Raw genomic sequence first — 22,649 nt, forward strand, 5'->3', positions numbered from 1 at the left:
GGGAATCTGTCAGCAGGTTTTTGCTACCTAATCTGAGAGCAACAAAATGTAGAGATGGAGGATCTGATTAAAGCGATTTGTCACTTACTGCTGCTTACTGTAGCTTTGGTAAAGCCATTGTTTTATCAGCAGATTATCATTAGAAGACTAGTAAATCTGCTACCATGTAGTCCTCAATGATCATGATATCTGTATAACCCCACCACCAGCTTTCTGTGTACACTGTTCATAGGCAGAAAGCTGCTAATCAGTGTTGTGGGTGGAGTTATAGAAAGCTCAGCATTCAGAGAATTGGTAGATATTATGCAGCAGATAAAGTAATTTTATCAAAACTTCAACAGGTAGCCTAATAAGTGATATATTGGTTGAATCGGTGTCTCTGCCTCTACATCATGCAGCTCTCAAATTAGATAGAAAAAATACAGTGACAGATTCCCTTTAAAGGAGACCGGTCAGATGGTTTATGGCTTCTACACTAATATCAGCGCTAGTCAGAGGACTTCTAAATACACTTTTTTTGACCACAGATACAGCTTTGCAGAAAAAAGAAAAAAAAAAAAGACAACTTTAATTGCTTATAAGCTGACAAGTGCAACAATGCGTCACAAGCTCCATACATACTCCACAGTAAATCTGACCAATGCTTTTTCCTTCGCCTTGATAGGAAAATGGTAGAGTGGTCTTTTCCCATGAGATCAGCCCTGAAACTGACGCAGTAATGAGCTTGGTAGTCCTAAACCATCTGACCGACTCCCTTTAAAGCCCACCCAGCCTGTTCTACTCAATACACTGCCAGCTGTGCTCCTCCCGACACTGCCGTCCTCATCGTGATGTTCCTCCTCCTCCTCTTATTTGAGGATCTGTCCAGAGGAGCAAGGAGGATGGTGATCCCTGCAGCTGCAGTAAAATTAGTATTAAGAACTGGTATTTGTCTGACCCATAGGGGGCATGATTTCTGTATATGGAGCTGTGGATGAAGGTACAGAACGGTCTAGGGTATAGATCTTTATATAGGAGATCTGTTAGGGTCTGCAGGTGGGGGATAAATATATTGCCCAAGATTGAATAGCTGTCACTTCTCGGCATGTGCAGGGTTATTAGATACAGTGCCTTGTGAAAGTATTCGGCTCCCTTGAATTTTTCAACCTTTCCCCACATTTCAGGCTTCAAACATAAAGATAAACATTTTAATGTTATGGTGAAGAATCAACAACAAGTGGGACACAATTGTGAAGTTGAACAAATTTTTTGAATTTTTTTAAACTTTAAAAAAAATAAACAAAACTGAAACTTGGGGTGTGCAATATTACTTGTCCCCTTTACTGTCAGTGCAGCAAACTCACTCCAGAAGTTCATTGAGGAACTCTGAATGATCCAATGTTGTCCTAAATGACTGATGATGATACATATAAGCCTCCTGTGTGTAATCAAGTCTCCGTATAAATGCACCTGCTCTGTGATAGTCTCAGTGTTCTGTTTAAAGCGCCGATAGCATCATGAAGATCAAGGAAAACAACAGGCAGGTCCATGATACTGTTGTAGAGAAGTTTAAAGCTGGATTTGGTTACAAAAAGATTTCCAAAACTTTAACCATCCCAAGGAGCACTGTGCAAGCGATCATATTGAAATGGAAGGAGTATCATACCACTGCAAATCTACCAAGACCCGGCCATCCATCCAAACTTTCATCTCAAACAAGGAGAAGACTGATCAGAGATGCAGCCAAGAGGCCCATGATCACTCTGGATGAACTACAGAGATCTACAGCTGCGGTGGGAGAGTCTGTCCATAGGAAAACAATCAATCAATCAGTCGTACACTGCACAAATCTGGCCTTTATAGAAGAGTGGCAAGGAGAAAGCCATTTCTCAAAGATATCCATAAAAAGTGTAGTTTAAAGTTTCCCACAAGTCACCTGGGAGACACCAAACATGTGGAAGAAGGTGGTCTGGTCAAATGAAACCAAAATCGAACAATATGGGCACAATGCCAAAACGATATGTTTGGCGTAAAAGCAACACAGCTCATCACCCTGAACACACCATCCCCACTGTCAAACATGGTGGTGGCAGTATGGATGGAGCCAAATACAGGTCCATTCTTGAAGAAAACCTGTTGGAGTCTGCAAAAGACCTGAGACTGGGATGGAGATTTGTCTTCCAACAAGAAAATGATCCAAAACAAATCAAAATCTACAATGGAAAGGTTCACAAATAAACATATCCAGGTGTTAGAATGACCAAGTCAAAGTCCAGACCTGAATCCAATCGAGAATCTGTGGAAAGAGCTGAAAACTGCTGTTCACAAACGCTCTCCATCCAACCTCACTCAGCTCCAGCTGTTTGCAAAGGAAGAATGGGCAAGAATTTCAGTCTCTCGATGTGCAAAACTGATAGACACATACCCCAAGTGACTTGCAGCTGTAATCTCAGCAAAAGGTGGCGCTAAAAATTGTTAACTTAAAGGGGCCGAATAATATTGCACGCCCCAATTTTCAGTTATTTTTTTAAAAAAAGTTTAAAATAAGCAATACATTTCGTTCAACTTCACAATTATGTCCCACTTGTTGATTCTTCACCATAACATTAGCATTTTTATCTTAATGTTTGATGCCTGAAATGTGAGAAAAGGTTAAAAAATTCAAGGGGGCCGAATACTTTTGCAAGGCACTGTATGTGATCTTGGTGCAGAAAGTGACAATTACTGACTTATTTAATTACATGTAGGTTACGGTTTCCATAAAGCGAGTATAGGATGCTTTACTGTATACTCTGCACACTGTCTGCAATGCAGGAAGTACAAAGAAGCCGTTGTGTAACTGCATGTATACGGCTGAGAAATAACATCACCACATAAATTAGATGCAGGGCGGCACATTACTTCATGCCGGGTGTGAAAGCAGACAATGCTGCACTGTACATCATTCCTTAGCAAATTATATTTTTTATCCACAGTATATACTGTGTATTATATTTTGTATATATATTTACATACATATACACTGTATATTAATAAAGCCATGTCACTAGATTTCATGTACAACATGCACTGGAGCAAGAAAACAAAAAGTCCAGCTCACCTGTTCCCCACGTGATGCAGATAAGAAGGGTCCTACCAATAGAAGAATCCAAAAGGAATCCAACACTTCATAGAAGGGAAGATTTTATGCCATAAAAAGTTTTACAAAATGGTGTCGGCAGGCATTGAGAGTGTTAATGCTTCTCTGACGAACGGGGGGGGGGGGGGGTTTGGTGAGAGATCGGAGACTAACATTGTGGAACAGAGAAGCTTACTGATTTTAATGATGGAAACGTCCTATCCTGGTAGATTAAATAAACAAACCGACCTCACCCTAAATTTTTAATGGATTGTCTTAATATTGGCCTGATATAAAACAAATAAATATGTGTAATATATATATATATATATATATATATATATATATATATATATATATATATATATATATATATATATATATATATATATATATATATATATATATATATATATATATATATATATATAGTCATATGAAAAAGTTTGGGCACCCCTGTTAATGTTAACCTTTTTTCTTCATAACAATTTGGGTTTTTGCAACAGCTATTTCAGTTTCATATATCTTATAACTGATGGACTCAGTAATATTTTTGGATTGAAATGAGGTTTATTGCACTGACAGAAAATGTGCAATCCACATTTAAACCAAATTTGACCGGTGCAAAAGTATGGGCACCCTTATCAATTTCTTGATTTGAACACTTTTAACTACTTTTTACTGACTTACTAAAACAATAAATTGTTTTTTTAACCTCATTGAGCATTGAACTTCATAGGCAGGTGTATTCAATCATGAGAAAAGGTATTTAAGGTGGCCACTTGCACGCTGTTCTCCTATTTGAATCTCCTTTGAAGAGTGGCATCATGGGCTCCTCAAAACAACTCTCAAATGATCTGAAAACAAAGATTATTCAACATAGTTGTTCAGGGGAAGGATCCAAAAAGTTGTCTCAGAGATTTAAACTGTCAGTTTCCACTGTGAGGAACATAGTAAGGAACATAGTAAGGAAATGGAAGAACACAGGTACAGTTCTTATTAAGCCCAGAAGTGGCTGGCAAAGAAAAATATCAGAAAGGCAGAGAAGAAGAATGGTGAGAACAGTCAAGAACAATCCACAGACCACCTCCAAAGACCTGCAGCATCATCTTGCTGCAGATGGTGTCAATGTGCATCGGTGAACAATACAGCGCACTTTGCACAAGGAGAAGCTGTATGGGAGAGTGATGTGAAAGAAGCCGTTTCTCCAAGCACGCCACAAACAGAGTCGCCTGAGGTATGCAAAAGCACATTTGGACAAGCCAGTTACATTTTGGAAGAAGGTCCTGTGGACTGATGAAACAAAGATTGAGTTGTTTGGTCATACATAAAGGCGTTCTGTATGGAGACAAAAAAAACCACGGCATTCCAAGAAAAGCACTTGCTACCCACAGTAAAATTTAGTGGAGGTTCCATCATGCTTTGGGGCTGTGTGGCCAATGCTGGCACCGGGAATCTTGTTAAAGTTGAGGGTCGCATGGATTCAACTCAGTATCAGCAGATTGACAATGTGCAAGAATCAGTGACGAAGTTGAAGTTACGCAGGGGATGGATATTTCAGCAAGACAATGATCCAAAACACCGCTCCAAATTTACTCAGGCATTCATGCAGAGGAACAATTACAATGTTCTGGAATGGCCATCCCAGTCCCCAGACCTGAATATCATTGAACATCTGTGGGATGATTTGAAGCGTGCTGTCCATGCTCGGCGACCATCAAACTTAACTGAACTGGAATTGTTTTGTAAACAGGAATGGTCAAATATACCTTCATCCAGGATCTTATTAAAAGCTACAGGAAGCGACTAAAGGCTGTTATTTTTGCAAAAGGAGGATGTACAAAATATTAATGTCACTTTTATGTTGAGGTGCCCATACTTTTGCACCGGTCAAATTTTGTTTAAATGCGGATTGCACATTTTCTGTTAGTACAATAAACCTCATTTCAATCCAGAAATATTACTGAGTCCATCCGTTATTAGAGATATGAAACTGAAATAGCTGTTGCAAAAACCCAAATTGTTATGAAGAAAACAGGCTAACATTAATAGTGGTGCCCAAACTTTTTTCATATGACTGTATATATACATACACACACACACATATTACATATATATATATATATATATATATATATATATATATATATATATATATATATATATATATATATATATATATATATATATATATATATATATATATATATATATATATATATATATATAAATATATATATATAAATATATATATATATATATATATATATATATATATTATATATATATATATATAAATATATATATTAATTATATACACACACCGTATTTTTCGGACTATAAGACGCACCTGACCATAAGACGCACCCTGGTTTTAGAGGAGGAGAATAGGAAAATAAAATTTTAACCAAAAAATATGGTCATGACACACTGTTATGGGGTGAGGATCTGCTGCTGACACTGTTATGGGGGTAATGTCCCCAAATTTTCTACTAAGGTACCCCATTCTGATAAGGATCCTCCTGCCTTGTATATGATCCTGCTCATATACCCCCCATCCTGCTAATAATATACCCCCCATTCATCCTGCTCATGATATGCCCCCATCCATCCTGCTCATGAAATGCCCCCATCCATCCTGCTCATGATATGTCCCCATCCATCCTGCTCATGATATACCCCCATCCATCCTGCTCATGATATGCCCCCATCCATCCTGCTCATGAAATGCCCCCATCCTGGTAAATGGCGTGTATCCTGTGGCACAGGAAGAAAAAAAATAAACGTTTATACTTACCCTTCCTCACTCCCTGAAGCACCGATCTCTGTCTCAGCTGCAGCGCCGCTGTGTGGAGCCGTCACCGGTGTCTGCAGCATCGCGTCTTCCTGTCTGTGCCGGCGGTAAGCTGATCGATTCTGGTGGATACTAGCGGCGCGCACAGCGATGACGTCATCGCGGTGCGCGCCGCTAGTGTCCAGATCAGCTGACCGCCGGCACAGACAGGAAGACGTAATGCTGCAGGGGGGCGGCTCCACACACTGTGACGGGTGAGTACACTGATTCACTGCACCCCGCGCTGATAATGATGCACGGGGGGCAGTGAATACAGCCGCACATGATCACTCCAGGCTGTAGTTGCCAGGGGTGATCACGGCCGGCTGCTAATTATGCATGCACCCCCCCCCCCCGCCCACCTGTCAGCGCCGGTTTCGCTGAGAGATGATGGGCGGGAGGATGGGCGTGCATATGTAATGAGCGGGCCCACGTGGTCACGGCAGGCTGTTACAGCCTGCTCGTGCCGCCGATGACCCGCTGCACCGCGGCACCCTCATTCCCCGCAGCCTTATAGTCAGACCATAAGACGCACCCCCCACTTTCCCCCAACATTTGGGGGGAAAAAAGTGCGTCTTATGGTCCGAAAAATACGGTATATATATATATATATATATATATATATATATATATACTAGAAGGTGGCCCGATTCTACGCATCGGGTATTCTAGAATTTACGTATTGTGTAGTTCATGTATGATTTTTGTTATATATATATATAGATGTTGTTGTGTGTAGTTACCAAGTGTTTGTGTAGGGCGCTGTACATGTTCTGGGTGTGGCGGGGGGTGAGAGCGGTGTTGTATGCGTGTTGCGTGTGTTGCGTTGTTTGTGGAGCGCTGTGTGTCTGTAGCGTTGTGTGTGTGTGTGTGTTGTGCGGTTTGTGTGTGTCTGGTGTGTTTTGGGGGAGGTATGTTTTGAGCAATGTGTGTGTTGTGCGGTATGTGCGTATATTTGTGTGTGCTGCGGTGTTTGTGTGTTGGGTGTTGTGTGTGTGCAGCGTTGTCTGTGTGTGTGGGTGTCTGTGTAGGGCGTTGTTTGTGGTTCCCAGTGTGTGTGTGTTGTGCAGTGCGCGTGTGTGTGTGTGTGTGTGTTGGGGGGAGGTGTGCACCTTCCATCGTGCTCCATCCCCCATGCTGCGCACCCCCCATCGTGCTCCATCCCCCATGCAGCGCACTCCCCATCGTGCTGCATCCCCCATGCTGCGCACTCCCAAACGTGGTCCATCCGCCATGCTGCGCACTCCCAAACGTGCTCCATCCGCCATACTGCGCACTCCCAAACGTGCTGCATCCCCCATGCTGCGCACTCCCCATCGTGCTCTATCCGCCATGCTGCACACTCCCAAACGTGCTCCATCCGCCATGCTGCGCACTCCCAAACGTGCTCCATCCGCCATGCTGCGCACCCCCCATCATGCTCCATCCGCCATGCTGCGCACTCCCAAACGTGCTCCACCCGCCATGCTGCGCACTCCCAAACGTGCTCCTTCCGCCATGCTGCGCACTCCCAAACGTGCTCCATCCGCCATGCTGCGCACTCCCAAACGTGGTCCATCCGTCATGCTGCACACTCCCAAACGTGCTCCATCCGCCATGCTGCGCACTCCCAAACGTGCTCCATCCGCCATACTGCGCACTCCTAAACGTGCTCCATCCGCCATACTGCGCACTCCCCATCGTGCACCATCCGGCATGCTGCGCATTCCCAAACGTGCTCCATCCGCCATGCTGCGCACTCCCAAACGTGCTCCATCCGTCATGCTGCGCACTCCCAAACGTGCTCCATCCGCCATGCTGCGCACTCCCAAACGTGGTCCATCCGCCATGCTGCGCACTCCCAAACGTGGTCCATCCGCCATGCTGCGCACTCCCAAACGTGGTCCATCCGCTATGCTGCGCACTCCCAAACGTGGTCCATCCGCCATGCTGCGCACTCCCAAACGTGGTCCATCCGCCATGCTGCGCACTCCCAAACGTGCTCCATCCGCCATGCTGCGCACTCCCAAACGTGCTCCATCCGCCATGCTGCTCACTCCCAAACGTGGTCCATCCACCATGCTGCGCACTGCCAAACGTGCTCCATCCTCCATGCTGCGCACTCCCAAACGTGGTCCATCCGCCATGCTGCGCACTCCCAAACGTGCTCCATCCCCCATGCTGCGCACTCCCCATCGTGCTCCATCCCCCATGCTGCGCACCCCCCATCGTGCTCCATTCCCCATGCTGCACCAGCATCAGCCTCTCTGCCCGCAGCATCAGCCTCTCTGCCCGCAGCATCAGCCTCTCTCCTTCTAGCCTCCCCCAGCATCAGCCTCTCTCCTTCTAGCCTCCCCCAGCATCAGCCTCCTTCCAGCCTACTCCAGCATCAGCCTCCCTCTCCCAGCCTTCCCCAGGATCAGCCTCTCTCCTCCCAGCCTTCCCCAGCATCCTCCGTCAGGTCCTGGAAGCTAACAGCACAGTATCGAGGCCGAGAAGCAAGCAATATCCCAGGATGTTGTGAGTATGTGGATGCGATGTGATGTGTGTGTGAGGGTGAGTGTGATCTGATGTGTGTATGTGTGTGTGTGTGCTGTTAGGTGTCTGTATTTTCCGCCGCTGCAGGAGCTTGATGTGTGGATGCGATGTGATGTGTGTGTGAGGTGTGTGTGAGAGTGAGTGGGAGCCGGTGTACACTGGTAACTATGATACACATCGGGTAACTAAGGGACCTTAGTTACCCGATGTGTATAATGGTTACCAGCTTTCACGGCCTCCGTCAAGATCCCAGCATCGCAAGGTTATGTCTGGCGCTGCTGGGATCCTGACGGAGCCGGTGTAGAAGCAAGCGATATCCCAGGATGTTGTGATGTGTGAGGTGTGTGTGAGGTGTGTGTGAGAGTGAGTGTGATGTGTGTGTGTACTCACCTGGGAATCGGAGCTCCGTGTCAGTTGGGCCAGAGCGAGCGTGCATTGCGTGAGGGGGGCGGGGCCTGCAGAGAGCCGGGGCGAGAGGCCAATCCGTGTGGGGGGGCGGGGCCATGGCGAGCCCAGCGGCCAATCAGCTTTGTGTCACCGTAAGGACACAATGTCACCGGAAGGACACAATTTTGAAGCATGACAGACAGACAGACAGACAGACAGACAGAATAAGGCAATTATATATATAGATACACACACACACATATTATATATATACATATATACACACACACAAACATTAATAAATATTAGATATACACATACATACACACACACATATATATATAAACACACATTAATATATTTACATGACTTTGCCTTTTTCATTCTCGCTTTCTTTCTTGTTCTTACTTACTGGGATCATGTGTGTTGGAGAACGTTTCTTTTGTAAGTGTTTAAATGGACCCTACGCCACTAGTATTTCAGGTTATGATTAAGAGGCATGCTGCCTCGAAACTCGTAAACCGCACTATGGTGATTTTTCCATTCCCTGTATGTTTCCTATTTTTGTAAATTTTTGAAAAAAGGTTTTTTGGAATAAAGTCTACCTTTTTATGAAGTGCTGGATTCCTTTTGGATTTTTTTTATTCCATGGAGCAAACCACAATTTTTCTTCCTCCCAGAACAGTCCTACAGATTTCTGTATTTAAAAGGCATGTGATTCAGATCCCAAAGACCGACATGTATGAGGGGATGTGGGGCAATGTGTCATTATTTCTCCAGTGTTGTTGCATAATGATGTGGATCTTGTGTGTATTGTGTTTTGCACATACAGTAAGTATCGTTACAAACTGGTATATTTGGATGAATGACCAGGGGTATATGCAGGGCAGCCCTTCCCACAATATGCCATGGTGGAGTCCTATAGTAATGCACTTGGGCAGCGGAGTTTAGGCCTCCAAGAGATATATACTAGATTTGGGTGACAGCAGCACAGTACTCCAGGACTGCCTTACCTCCTGTAACTGTGGCTCTTTCTTCTTTGAAGACATGCTCACGTGTTTATCTAGATTGCTGTAGTTCTTGTCTGTTTCTTTATCAAACTTCTTCTTTTCTTCCTGTGTAAAAGTCATACATATTTTATTATCTTTGATTGCATATGTCAATGTATCGCTCTGAAGTAACGGTTATCTTTTTATGGCTTTCCCAGATTATTATCGGTACGTTTATTTCTCTGCACATATATAAATAACAGGAAAGAGGAATTGCCTACAAACAGCTCAGGGCCAAAAACATCTTATAAACGCATAGGTAGTGGGTCGGGTTTACACTGTGGCTTTTTTTGCTTAAAATCATATATGTAACCTGCCTACAAAAAATGAAACAAAGCATCTCTAGGCCATGTGTATATGAAGTTATATATATCTTGGCCCAGCCGACGAGCTTTCCCAGGCAGAGCTGCTTCAGGAAGCAGTCAGTCACTTTTTTGTGGCTTCTTTTATTTCATACCACAAGCGTCACACTCTGGCTTAAGGGCGAAATCTTGCCCGAAGGCTGACTTTATTTGGCCCACGATGCCAGGCACCCATTATTCTGTTTGGAGGCCTACGTGGGGTCAATTATTCTGTATGGAGGAGTATGTGGTGCTCATTATTCTGTATGGAGGGCTATGTGGGGCCCATTATTCTGTATGGAGGGCTATGTGGGGCCCATTATTCTGTATGGAGGACTATGTGGGGCCCACTCTTCTGTATGGAGGACTATGTTGGGCCCATTCTTCTGTATGGAGGACTATGTGGGGCCCATTCTTCTGTATGGAGGACTATGTGGGGCCCATCCTTCTGTATGGAGGACTATGTGGGGCCCATTCTTCTGTATGGAGGACTATGTGGGGCCCATTCTTCTGTATGGAGGACTATGTGGGGCCCATTCTTCTGTATGGAGGACTAGGTGGGACGCATTATTCTGTATGAAGGGCTATGTGTGGCCTATTATTCTGTATGGAGGGCTATGTTGGGTATATTTTGTATAGCGGACTATATGGGGCCCATTATTCTGCATGGAGTGCTATGTGGGGCCTACTTTTCTATATGGAGGGCTATGTTGGGTATATTGTGTTGTATGGCGGACTATGTGGGGCACATTATTCTGTATGGAGGGCTATAGTGGGCACAATATTCTGTATGGAGGACTATTTGGGGCCCCCGACTGAAAAAAATTGCCCACGATTCTGTCCAAGTTTTTATATTTGGCCCTCTTTCTATTTGAGTTTGACATTCCTGCTCTATACTGTGAAGTATCGAGTGTGGGCGGCTTCCAGAAGCCTCCAAAGGAATACATATGTCACTTCTTTTAACAGCTGTGCAATATGTTCATTTTATAGAATGCTTTTGTGGTGCTCTTGTACTCAGCACTCGCCTTAAAAAGATGTGTGCACTTGCCTTTGGGCTTAGGTAGAAATCAGACATGCAGTTTTTGGTAGGTTTTTTTTGAATTTTTTTTTAGGAAAACAAGAAGTGGATTGAGTAAAAAAAAAAAATAATTAATACTTTCTTACATTTCAATTTGAATTCTCTGCTGGTTTTGCCTAAAAAAATTAAAAACAAAAAAACTGCATGTGCGATTCCAGACTCATTTTTGGTTATTTTTTAATTCATGTTCAAGCACTTTTTTTTCCCCATATGGTTTTTAAAGGCATAATAAAAGTTTAGGAATGAAATTCCAAGATAGCCAGAGACCAAAAGAGATTACAACTTCTGAAAACACTGCCTAATAAGACTAAGGCGGGCTTTGCACACTACGACATCGCAGGTGCGATGTCGGTGGGGTCAAATCGAAAGTGACGCACATCCGGCGTCACTTGCGATGTCGTAGTGTAAATCCTAGATGATACGATGAACGAGCGCAAAATCGTCGTCATCGTATCATCGCTGCAGCCTCCGACATTTCCATAATGTCGGGGGAGCGACAGGTACGATGTAGTTCCTCGTTCCTGCGGCCGCACACATCGCTGTGTGTGAAGCCGCAGGAGCGAGGAACTTCACCTTACCTGCCTCCCGGCTGCAATGAGAAGGACGGAGGTGGGCGGGATGTTTACATCCTGCTCATCTCCGCCCCTCCACTTCAATTGGCCGCCTGCCGTGTGAAGTCACTGTGACGCCGCACAACCCGCCCCCTAAGGAAGGAGGCGGGACGCCGGCCAGAGGGACGTCGCACGGCAGGTATGTGCGTGTAAAGCTGCCGTAGCGATAATAATCGCTACGGCAGCTTTCACTATATATCGAACGTGCGACGGGGGCGGGACTATCGCTGCAGCATCGGTAACACATTGTTACCGATGTTGCAACGTGCAAAGCCCGCCTAAGGCTATGTGCCCACAATGTGCGTATTGCATGCAGTTACGCTGCGATGTGCACTGCAGCGTAACTGCATGCGTCCTGCGTCCACAGCACAATCTATGAAGATTGTGCATAATCCATGCCCACGTTGCGTTTTAGAACGCAGCGATTTGCATGCTGCCAAATCGCTGCATTCTAAAAAGCAACATGTCACTTCTTTTCTGCGCTTTGCATGCTGTCTCCATTCTGTCTATAGGGAGAGGCAGCATCCAGAGCGCACAAATTCTGCAGTCACCAAAGTTTCAGAACGGAGCTTTTCAGCTGCGCTCTGAAGCGCACATGGAGTGACTAAGCGCTGCGGTGCAGAGCGCACACACGTGGGTACACATAGCCTTACAGTTATTAGGTAATCTGATCTTCATAAAAACATCCAGTTTTACTACAGGCTCAACATTATTACCAGCTGTCCGCATTGTGCCATAACTGCTGGAGACTCAAAGGACTGACAACTAACGACTTTTAAGCTCTGTGCCCATGCTGCGCTTTTTCCTTGTAGATTTTAATAGATACTGCAAGGAAAAACGTATCACAGCAAAGTATATGAGAATAATGAAGTGCAGATTTTGGTGCAGAAAAAAACGGCACCAAAGCAATTAATATGTCAATTATTTCTGCGTTTTTCCCAGTGTTTTCCCTATCCTAGTGCATGACAACAAAAACTCAAAAAAAGCTAGTTTTTTTTCCCGCAGCATTTCTCCTGGGAAGAGATGTAGTTTTATGTGCAGAAAAAATCTGCACTGTGGGAACATACCCTACGGGTTTGTCCTTCAGTGAGCGGGACAGGTGACCCCATGACTAGCGCTACCTGCCGGGCCGGTATAGTGCACCCGACTCTTTCTAAAGAATTTTTATTGAATCCAAAAGCGAGAAAGAGAATCCAGGAAAGCTGGATGTCTCTAGCAGTGTAAATTAGGTCTGTATTTTTGGGGGGGGGAAAGTAGGCAAATTTGGTAGTGGTGCTTGTCATTCCCTAAGGATATGTTCCCATGATGAGTGTTTGGTGAGCTTTTCATGTTGCAGATTTTCTGCTCCTATAACGTAAATGAGGTCACATGTTTTTTTTCAATGTTTTTGTCTCTCTGATATGCCAAAGTTGCATTCTTTTTGATACTTCCTGGTATTTGGCTTTGACAAAAGTTAATTCATACAGTAATGTATGGACTACAGGATATTATATCATGATATAGCATGATATTATTGTATATACACCATCCACTTTGCTGAAACTGACCCCCTTTTTTTTGTTGCCCAACAAAAATGTACACTGTCAAAACCTCATTGTGGGAACATAACCTTTCTGAACCCTACTTGTTTTCTCTGTAGCCCACACACAATCGAGGCGCTTAGCAAAGCTCATTGTTGGGCTCATACAGGTCTCATTTACATTTACAGATTCCCGAACTGTATGTGAAAACAGAATACTGGTATCAGTGTCTTATTTACCATCAGTGTTTTTCACGGATGGATGAATAAAAGAAATGACAAAGCTTCTCCTGTCCTTTCAATATTGCGCAAAAACAGCACTTGGATGCACACAGTAAATTGAGTGTTACATCTTTGGATTCAGTCTCTCTTCCATTACATTATGCTGCTCTCAGATGAGGTAGCAAAAATCTAGTGATAGATTACCTTTAAGGAATTCAATGCATCTTATCAATGGTGTTTGCCTCATTTTTGGACCAAGCTAAAAATATTCTTCCAGTCCCCAGCTGTGCCTCAGATTCTCCCAAGCAGCACCCATTTTGACAGAGCTGCTCGAAACAGGAGTGAAAATGTGAAAAGTTGCAAAACCTTATGCAAAAATTTTGCAGCTTTCCAGAGTGTTTGTGCTAGCTTTAGTGCATAAATGCTTTGAAAAATCAAGGTCTTTGCTATAAAAAAAATAAATAAATGCAAAGCCCTGCTTTGAGTAGAAATACATAATTACTTACCGGTAATGTATTTTTTTCTGAAGCCACGACGGCACTACGAGAGAGAGGATCCGCCCTTCAAAGACAGGAAGCCTACAGGATAAAAAACGGCGGCACCTCTCCCCGCATCAGTTGATTACAGAGCATGAAAGGACCTCCAATGGAAAAGGTTAATACAACTTATGGCCACCACCAGAACAATTGTGTGAAAAAGGTAAAGCTGAAAACTGACAAAAGAAAACACCCAGTGCAGGGAGGGAATATAAGGGTGCCGTCATGGGTTCAGAAAAAACACATTACCGATAAGTAATTGCGTATTTTTCCTTCACCCCATAACGACACAAGAGAATTACAGCGAAGAAAAAATTTCGGGAGGGACTACAGCCTGGAGAACCCATCTCCCAAAGGTGAGGTCAGAAAAAGATAGATCTAATTTCTAATGTTTGGAGAAGTTTGAAGGCGATGACATGTAGCCGCTTTGTAGATTTGCTCAATGGAGACGTCAGCTCTTTCTGCCCATGAAGATGCCACCGCCCTCGTGGAATGAGCCTTCAGGCCCGCAGGTACTTGCTTTCCACTAGCTGAGTAAGCTAAGGCTATGGCCTCCCTGATCCACCTTGCCAGAGTGGACTTTGAGGCTCTAGCCCCCTTCTTACAACCTTGAAAGAAGAAGACAAAGACTTATGCTTCCTCCAGGAACTAGTGACTAGAAGGTATTGACTTAAACACAGCAGCGCATCCAGACAATGCCATCTCTCCTCCTCATCATCCTTTGGCTTATCACAGAAAGATGGAAGCACAATCTCCTGGTATGTATGAAATTTGGACACTTTCAGAAGGTATGCCAGGTCAGGTCTTAACACTACCCTGTCTTCAAAGAATTGCATGAAGGGAGGGTTGGTTGACAGGGCCTGAATGTCACTGACCCTGCGCGTCGAAGTTAGAGCGATCAGGAGGACAGTCTTCGGCATTTTACCGAAATATAATCTAAAGGTCCGAACAGGAGACATGTCAGCACTGCTGATACTATGTTAAGGTCCCAAGGAGGAAGGGCTACCATACGCTTAGGTTTGAGACGGGAACTGGCTTTAATAAACCTGGACACCAATCGGTTCCCAGCAAGATCATTATTATACAGGGACGCTAACGCTGAAACTTGAACTTTAAGCGTACTGACAGATAGGCCCTGTTCGAAACCTCTTTGCAGAAATTCCAAACCTGAGCTTATTGGTACCTCCCCTGTGAGACTAGAACCGTAGACAACAGACATTTTTTTCAGGTTCTGCAATATTTTTTTGTGGTCACCGCTTTTCTACTTAAGCGGGGTTTACACGCTGCGATATCGATAGCGAGCATACCCGCCCCCGTCAGTTATGCGTCATGGGCAAATCGCTGCCCGTGGCGCACAACATCGCTAACACCCGTCACACCTACTTACCTGCCTAGCGACGTCACTGTGGCCGGCGTAACGCCTCCTTTCTAAGGGGGCGGTTCGTTCAGCGTCACAGCGACGTCACTAAGCGGCCGCCCAATAGAATCGGAGGGACGGAGATGAGCGGGCCGAACATCACGCCCACCTCCTTCCTTCCTCATTGTGGGCAGCCGCAGGTACGAGGTTGTTCCTCGTTCCTGCGGTGTCACACATAGCGATGTGTGCTGCCGCAGGAACGACAAACAACCTGCGTCCTGCAACAGCAACGATAAATCGGGATTACAACGACTGGACAAAGATCAACGATTAGGTGAGTATGTTTAATCGTTAACGGTCGTTCGTGCGTTTCACACGCAACGACGATGCTAACGAGGCCGGATGTGCATCACGAATTCCGTGACCACAATGACATCTCGTTAGCGATGTCGTTGCGTGTAAACCCCGCTTTAGTAATAAGGTGGAAACTAAATTCGGGGAAAAACCCCTGCTACACATTAGTGCCCTCTCAAATTCCAGGCAGTCAGGTGTAATCTGTCTGTCAGAGGATGGAAAGCCAGCCCCTTGGAGAGGAGATCCGGGGTTTCTGGGAGAACCCACGGACTGGAGATCGACATCTGAGTCAGTAAAAAAAAAAAAACATGGTCTCTTTGGTCAGACGGGAGCTATGAGAATCACCCTCCCTTTGTTATCTCAGATCTTCTTCAGGACTGTCGGAAGTAGCACTAACGGGGGACAGCGTAGGCTAGGTCGAAGTCCCACTTCGTCAACAGGGCGTTTACAGCATACGGTTGCTCCCTGGAGTTCAGAGAGCAAAATTGCCGAACCTCCCTGTGCTGTTTGGTGACAAATAGATCTACGACCGGAGTACCTCATTTTTCTGCTATGTGTTCGAAAATGGACTGTTTGAGGACCCATTCCCCCTGTCTCAGCTGAGTGTGGCTCAGGAAATCTGCCATGTAATTGTATTTCCCTCTTATGTGTACTGCCGATAGCGACATTAAAAGGAATCTCTGCTGACTGCAGGATTTTGTCTGCTATGGTCACCTGGACCTCGTGCCCCCCCGATGATTCAGATAAGCCACAGTCACCTGATTGTCTGAAAATATTCGTGTATGATAACCTGTCAGTAAGGGCAGGAGATTCAGTACTGTACGCTCCATTGCTAAGAGTTCCCTCACATTGAGGAAGACACTGCCATTTGTGTTGACCAAAGTCCCTGAACCAGATGGTCTTATAGGTGAGCCTCCCAGCCCGTGACACTTAGATCCGTGGTAACCATTTTGGATACAGGGACAGACCATGGAACCCCTCTCGTCAGGTTCCTCAGGTCCAGCCACCACTGAAAGGAGCTGATGCAATCTAGTTGCCTTGTTATTCTCTTGTTTAAACTTGTCTCCCAGAACCGTCTGTTTCCTCAAAATGTCTCAATGGAGGGCTCTGGTAAGCCCTTGGGCCCAAAGGACCACCGGAATAGTGGAGGTCATGGAGCCCAGGAGAGACATAGCGTCCCTGAGAGACATTTTTGGAGATGTTACTGCGTGCAGCACCAGACTGTGGATTTTTTCTACCTTGGTGGAAGATAGAAGGTCTGTACTGTGTTTGGCTCCTATCTTGACTTGTCCCAGTTCAGAATCCAGCCCAGATGTTCCAACTTGGAAAAGACTGCCTGAAGGATGAGGGATCAATGGCTGAGCAACCAGCCTACAACAAGGAAGTCGTCAAAATATGGGAGTACGAGGACCTTTTTACCCCATAGCTAAGCTGTGATCTCTAGCATGAGTTTCGTGAACACCCGTGGAGCAAATGCCAGGCCGAAGGGCAGAGCCCTGTATTGCAAGTGCCTGATTGTTCAGTCCATGCAAACTGCCACCCTGAGATATTTTATGGGGACGTGAGAATATGCGTCTTTTAAGTCCAGAACAGTCATGTGGCAACCTGGAAACATATATTTTATGGTGGACTTCATGGAATCCATCTGGAAGGATAAATTCTGTAGATGTTTGTTTAGCCCCTTCAAATTTATGATGGTGCGAAAGGTATTGTCTGGCTTTTTTTTTTTACCAAAAAGAGAGGGAAACCCCTCTCCTACTTAGTCTACTGGGACTTCCATTAGGACTGATTTTCCAAACAGATTTCCTATCTCCACCTCTAGAGCCTCCTGTTCGCCAGGGGATGACCTTGAGGATGTCAGGAGAAATCTTCGGGGGGGAAGGCTGAAATGGCAACTTTAGACCTGATCTTATTATGCTGATAACCCAAGGATTTAATGAAATCTTTTCCCAGGCGGAAGAAAATGGGCTAGTCTTCCTCCAACCTGGGCGGGTGAGTCATTTGTACGACTTCTTATCCTGGGACAGGCCCTTCAACATGAAGCCCTTTGCTTCCTTTTTCCAATCCGAATAAGAACTCCGGTCCCTAGATGGATTCTTACAGTTTCTACCATCTCTTGCGAAAGGACAGTTTGAAGGAGGGAAAGGACAGAGTCAGGAAGTTCTTTTTATCCACCGCCTTCTCAAGTACATCATCCAGTAATGGTCCGAAGAGAAACTCTCCTTGACAAGGGATCGAGCAGAGTTTGGCTTTCACTAGCAGATCTCCTGGGCAACATTTCAACCATAAGGCCTGTCTAGGTGCGTTAGAAACGTCACTGATTTGGCATCCAATCTCATCGAATCGCCTGATGCATTAACAGAGGAATGCAGCTGTTCTCTGCATTAGAGGCAGGGAAGACAGAATATCCTCCCGTGGAACTTTTCTCTTAAGCTTGTCTTCCAACTGAGTCAGCCATACCGCCAGGAATCTTGCTGTACATGTAGCAGCAATAGCTGGACGTAGAGCACCTGCTGAGGACTCCCAGGCTTTTTTAAAGGAAGAGATCCTCTTTTCTGTCCATGGAGTCTTTTAGTGACCCCATGTCCTCAAACGGGATTGAATACTTTTTGGATGCTTTGGTTACCGCCACATCATATTTAGGAGCCCTATCTCAGGAGGAACCTGCGGCTTCTTCCAAGGGGTTTAAAGTTGCAAGGTACAGACCCTCTCTTGTCGGGTTTCTTCCACACTCTGGATATTAGGGACTGCACTCTTTCAACCACCGGGAAGGCCCAACATTTCTACTGCTCTAGTCCCTTAAACACCACACCCTGGATACAACGTTGTGGTTTCTCATCCGACATGCCCATCGTACTTCTGACCGCCTTAATCAGCTTGTCTGTGTTTTCTACAGGAAAACACTGGCGTTCGTCAACATCACTGTCAGAAAAGGAGGAAGATGCAGAAGCAGAAGAACCACATTCTCCCTCCGATCTGCTTGCTTTTGCCAAGGTAAAGGAATGCTTGCGCTTCTTACAGGGGCAGCTCTCTCAGGGACTGAAGGGAGCTTCTTACTTCAGACCTAATGATGGATCTGAGATCTGAAGGAAACCCCGGAGATTCCTCTGAAAGGGTCTGCTGGATACAATCCTTGCAGAGCCTTTTGGTTCAAGTATGGGCTAGCCCTTGTTTACCAAGGGCACATTCTCTGTTCTTGGTTTTGAAAGAACACTTTCTTGGCCTCTCCGCCTAACACAACAGAGAAGGAGGGGACACACAAACAAAAAAACCTCTTTAAAAAGTCAACTTTACCCAAAGATCTTTCACCACTCCGACGTAAAGAGGCAGTAGCGGGTCGGGGGGAGGAGCGCTGCCATTCGACAACTCTCCTCTGGAGGCTCTTCTGCTGTCGGGCTTGTCACGGCTCTGCTGACTGTACTGGGTACCACTCTTACTGGAGAGTCTTCCACCGGATCGAGTGCCACTTCAACGATGCTTAGGCCACTTTAGGTGCTTCTCGGGTTTCTTAGTAGCAAAGGGAGATGACAGCTGAAGCCCGTGTCACTGCTGCTGATCCCGATCCTGATCCTAATCCTGATCCATCCTGCTGGAGGGATCAGACTGGAGTATATGCCATCGACCAATGGACCCTCCACCATTTTTAAATTGTTGGGGCGCTCAACAGCCCCTTTCAGCGCCTCCTGACCTACCCTCCTTAGTTTTAGAAGATATGTACAGTGCCTAAAGAGCTACTCTGTAGTCTCTTATCTTAGTTCTCTGTTGTCCAGTTTCACAGTTATGACTCCCTGAAATGTATGCATGAACTGACAACTGGGTGTTACCATTTTCCTTGTAAAAAACGTGCATCCTTACGCAATCTAAGAATGTAATTCTGTTCTTACAAACTCTAAAGTGTAGGAATGATTGTGGTGTCTTGTGGTACAAAAAGCCTGCTGACTTAACAGAAGACCCAGCTTTCACAACAGGGAATGGTCATAGCTCACACCCTCCCCCTCTCTGTACAGTGACCTCCACACAGATCACAAAGCATGCCCAGAACACTTTAATTCAACGAACATCTTCAGCCTATTCCTTCCTGTGGTATATGAGTCTGCTGTAAATCATCACTCTCAGTTGTGCTAACAGAACATCAGTCACAATTGACACCTCCATAATTTACAGAAGAAAAAAAAAAAAAAAAAAAGAATTCAAATCTAAAACCAGAAAATATCATTTGGAAAAAAAAAAAAAAGTGTTGGGTAGGATTAAAAATTCCCTTCAATAACTTAATTTGACTGAATAATACAAGTTTTTCCAGCAGAGAATATTCCAGTCATTATCTTTTGACATTGCTGCCAAACAATAGCTGATCGGTCTCCAAGGCTCTTGAAATACAAGTTGTTCTAGAATTCCTTTTTTGGACGAGGACCTCAGACAGTGCCCCCATCCAAGCAGAATGCGATGAATATATTCAGCTTAAAATACACTGCTTTGCAATGTTATTGAAGTTCTCACTTATATAACTGTTTGGCCTGTAAACTACATAATATAACAAGCAATTTGTATCCTTAGATGCACATAAAACAAGCATACACAAGAATCACAATTACGCTAGCAAACGCGTTATTGAAAAAAATTATACATATATAAAAAAAAATTAAGCCACACTTTTTTTAAAAAGTTGATTAAAACAGATAATTCCAACAAAAAGATCTTTCACAAAGTGAAATTTAACACCAAATGGGACAGATTACGGCTGGAGTTACACAGCGACTTTGGATGTGAAACATGTGAGGCTGAAGTTCAACATGTGCAATACAAGTGAATGGGGTAGCATTGTAATCCTAAGGGTAATGTGATAAGCAAGTAGAAAAAAGTCCAACCGCGTCAGATTTTTTGTGACATAGCTGTTCAGCTCACCTTATCCTCAGAGTCGCAATGCCCTTGCACTTGTATTGCACAGACATGTAGCAGCAACACAGTGAACTTTGGCTATTTAACAGGCTGAGTCTATGAAGCAACTTTGGTAGTGACATCTAAGGCCTCATTCAGAAGTCAGTGATTTTTCTGGTACCCAAAAAAGGATGGATTTCCATCAATATCCTCAGAGTCACAATGCCCTTGCACTTGTATTGTGCTGAGATTTAGTCGCAACACAGTGGCAGTGACACCTAAAACGTGGCCAAAGTTCCCTGTGTTGCGGCTACATCTCAGCGCAATACAAGTGCAAGGGCATTGTGACTGAGGATACGGCGATGGAAATCCATCCTTTCTGGAGTAGCAGATAAATCACTGACTTTTGAATGAGGCCTTAGGCTTCGTCTACATAGCAACTTTGGCAGGGACACCTAACATGTGGCCAAAGATCAAAGTTGCTGCATAGACCCAGCCCTAAGGCCTCATTCTGAAGTCAGTGTTTTTTTGGGGTTTTTTTGGGTATGAAAAATAAAGGGATGGATTTCCACACAGTAAACTCAGAGGTGCAATGCCCTTGCACTTTTATTGCACTGAGATGTAGCAGGAGCAAAGTAAACTTTGGTCATGTTTTAGGTGTCACTGCCAAGGTTGCTGCATAGACCCAGCCTAAGGCCTCATTCAGAAGTCAGTGTTTTTTTTCATACCCAAACAAGGATGAATTTCCATCACAGTATCCTCAGAGTCACAAAGCCCTTGCACTTGTATTGCGCTGAGATGTAGCAGCAGCACAGTGCACTTTGGCCATGTTTTAGGTGTCACTGCCAAAGTTGTTGTGTAGACCCAGCTTAAGGCCTCATTCAGAAGTCAGTGATTTTTTTGGGGTACCCAAAAAAGGATGCATTTCCATTAGTGTGCCAGTTTCATAAGTGACTCTTTCATACGCAAAAACAAAAAAGCAGAAATACTATTTTGGCTATAAATGAAAGGAGAAACTATATTAATATTGTAAAGTAGTTTGTTTCAAAGGATTAAAGTCACTGAGAGACAGAATAATGGAAAGTCTGTTGCCTAGGACCTTGATAGTAGGATCAAGCAAAACATATAGATCTGTAATACTCCAGTAGTATATTCTCTATTAGTACAAACAATAAAATAAGACCATGAATGATAAAATATGTGCCCCCCATTACCTTAACGGCTCCAAGTTGTTCTTTCCGAAATCGCTCCAAGGGTTTGATCAGCGTCTCATTTACACTTAATGCCTGTTGAAAAGTGATAAAAAGGTCAGACCAGAAGTATGTGGATAACACGTGTCAAAATATCCGAATGCATTTATAAATCTATTTGCTTGTATAATCGTGACATGCATTAATGTATCCAACAGTTTTTCTTAAGCCGAACCGTATAACTGTTGGTCCTAAAATCTTTAATGCCTTTAGAGAATAAAAAAGGCAAAAAAAGTTGACTCTGACATGCTAATTGAATTATACAGCATGCTGGTTACTTTTAAAGAGGGGGCAGGATCTTGAAATTATTGGCGTCTGTTAATCATATTTACCTCCAAGAAAAACAGAAATAATCATCAATGCTTTGGATCAAAAGGACTTCACAGGCAAGGACATTGTTGCTAGTAATAGTTCTCCTAAATCAACCAGTTCAGCAAAATCCTTCAAAGAGAGAGAAGTTTAATTGCTGAAAGAAGCAGGCTTCAAGGAAGTCATCAGTTGAACAGTCGGGCAGGCAGAGCTTGCCAAGGAGTGGCAGCAGGTGTCAGTGCACTTCCATGAACAATGGGATAAAGGCCTTTGGAGGCTAGCTTGCATCAAGAAGGGCAGACAGGAAAGAATTT

The 22,649-nt window shown here is 44.4% G+C and overlaps 1 protein-coding gene across 1 annotated transcript in view; it reads right to left on the reverse strand.

The window, feature by feature from the left end:
* ARHGAP10 (Rho GTPase activating protein 10) overlaps positions 1-22,649 on the reverse strand; it is a 363,870-nt gene that overhangs the window by 239,477 nt on the left and 101,744 nt on the right. The window contains exons 4-5 of the mRNA XM_075348016.1: positions 21,991-22,062; positions 9,848-9,949 (exon numbers count right to left, since the gene is read on the reverse strand). Coding sequence (XP_075204131.1) covers positions 9,848-9,949; positions 21,991-22,062 — 174 coding nt within the window. The remainder of the gene's footprint in view (positions 1-9,847; positions 9,950-21,990; positions 22,063-22,649) is intronic.

Source organism: Anomaloglossus baeobatrachus, chromosome 1 (genome assembly GCF_048569485.1).
Source record: "Anomaloglossus baeobatrachus isolate aAnoBae1 chromosome 1, aAnoBae1.hap1, whole genome shotgun sequence".
Lineage (NCBI taxonomy): Eukaryota > Metazoa > Chordata > Amphibia > Anura > Aromobatidae > Anomaloglossus > Anomaloglossus baeobatrachus.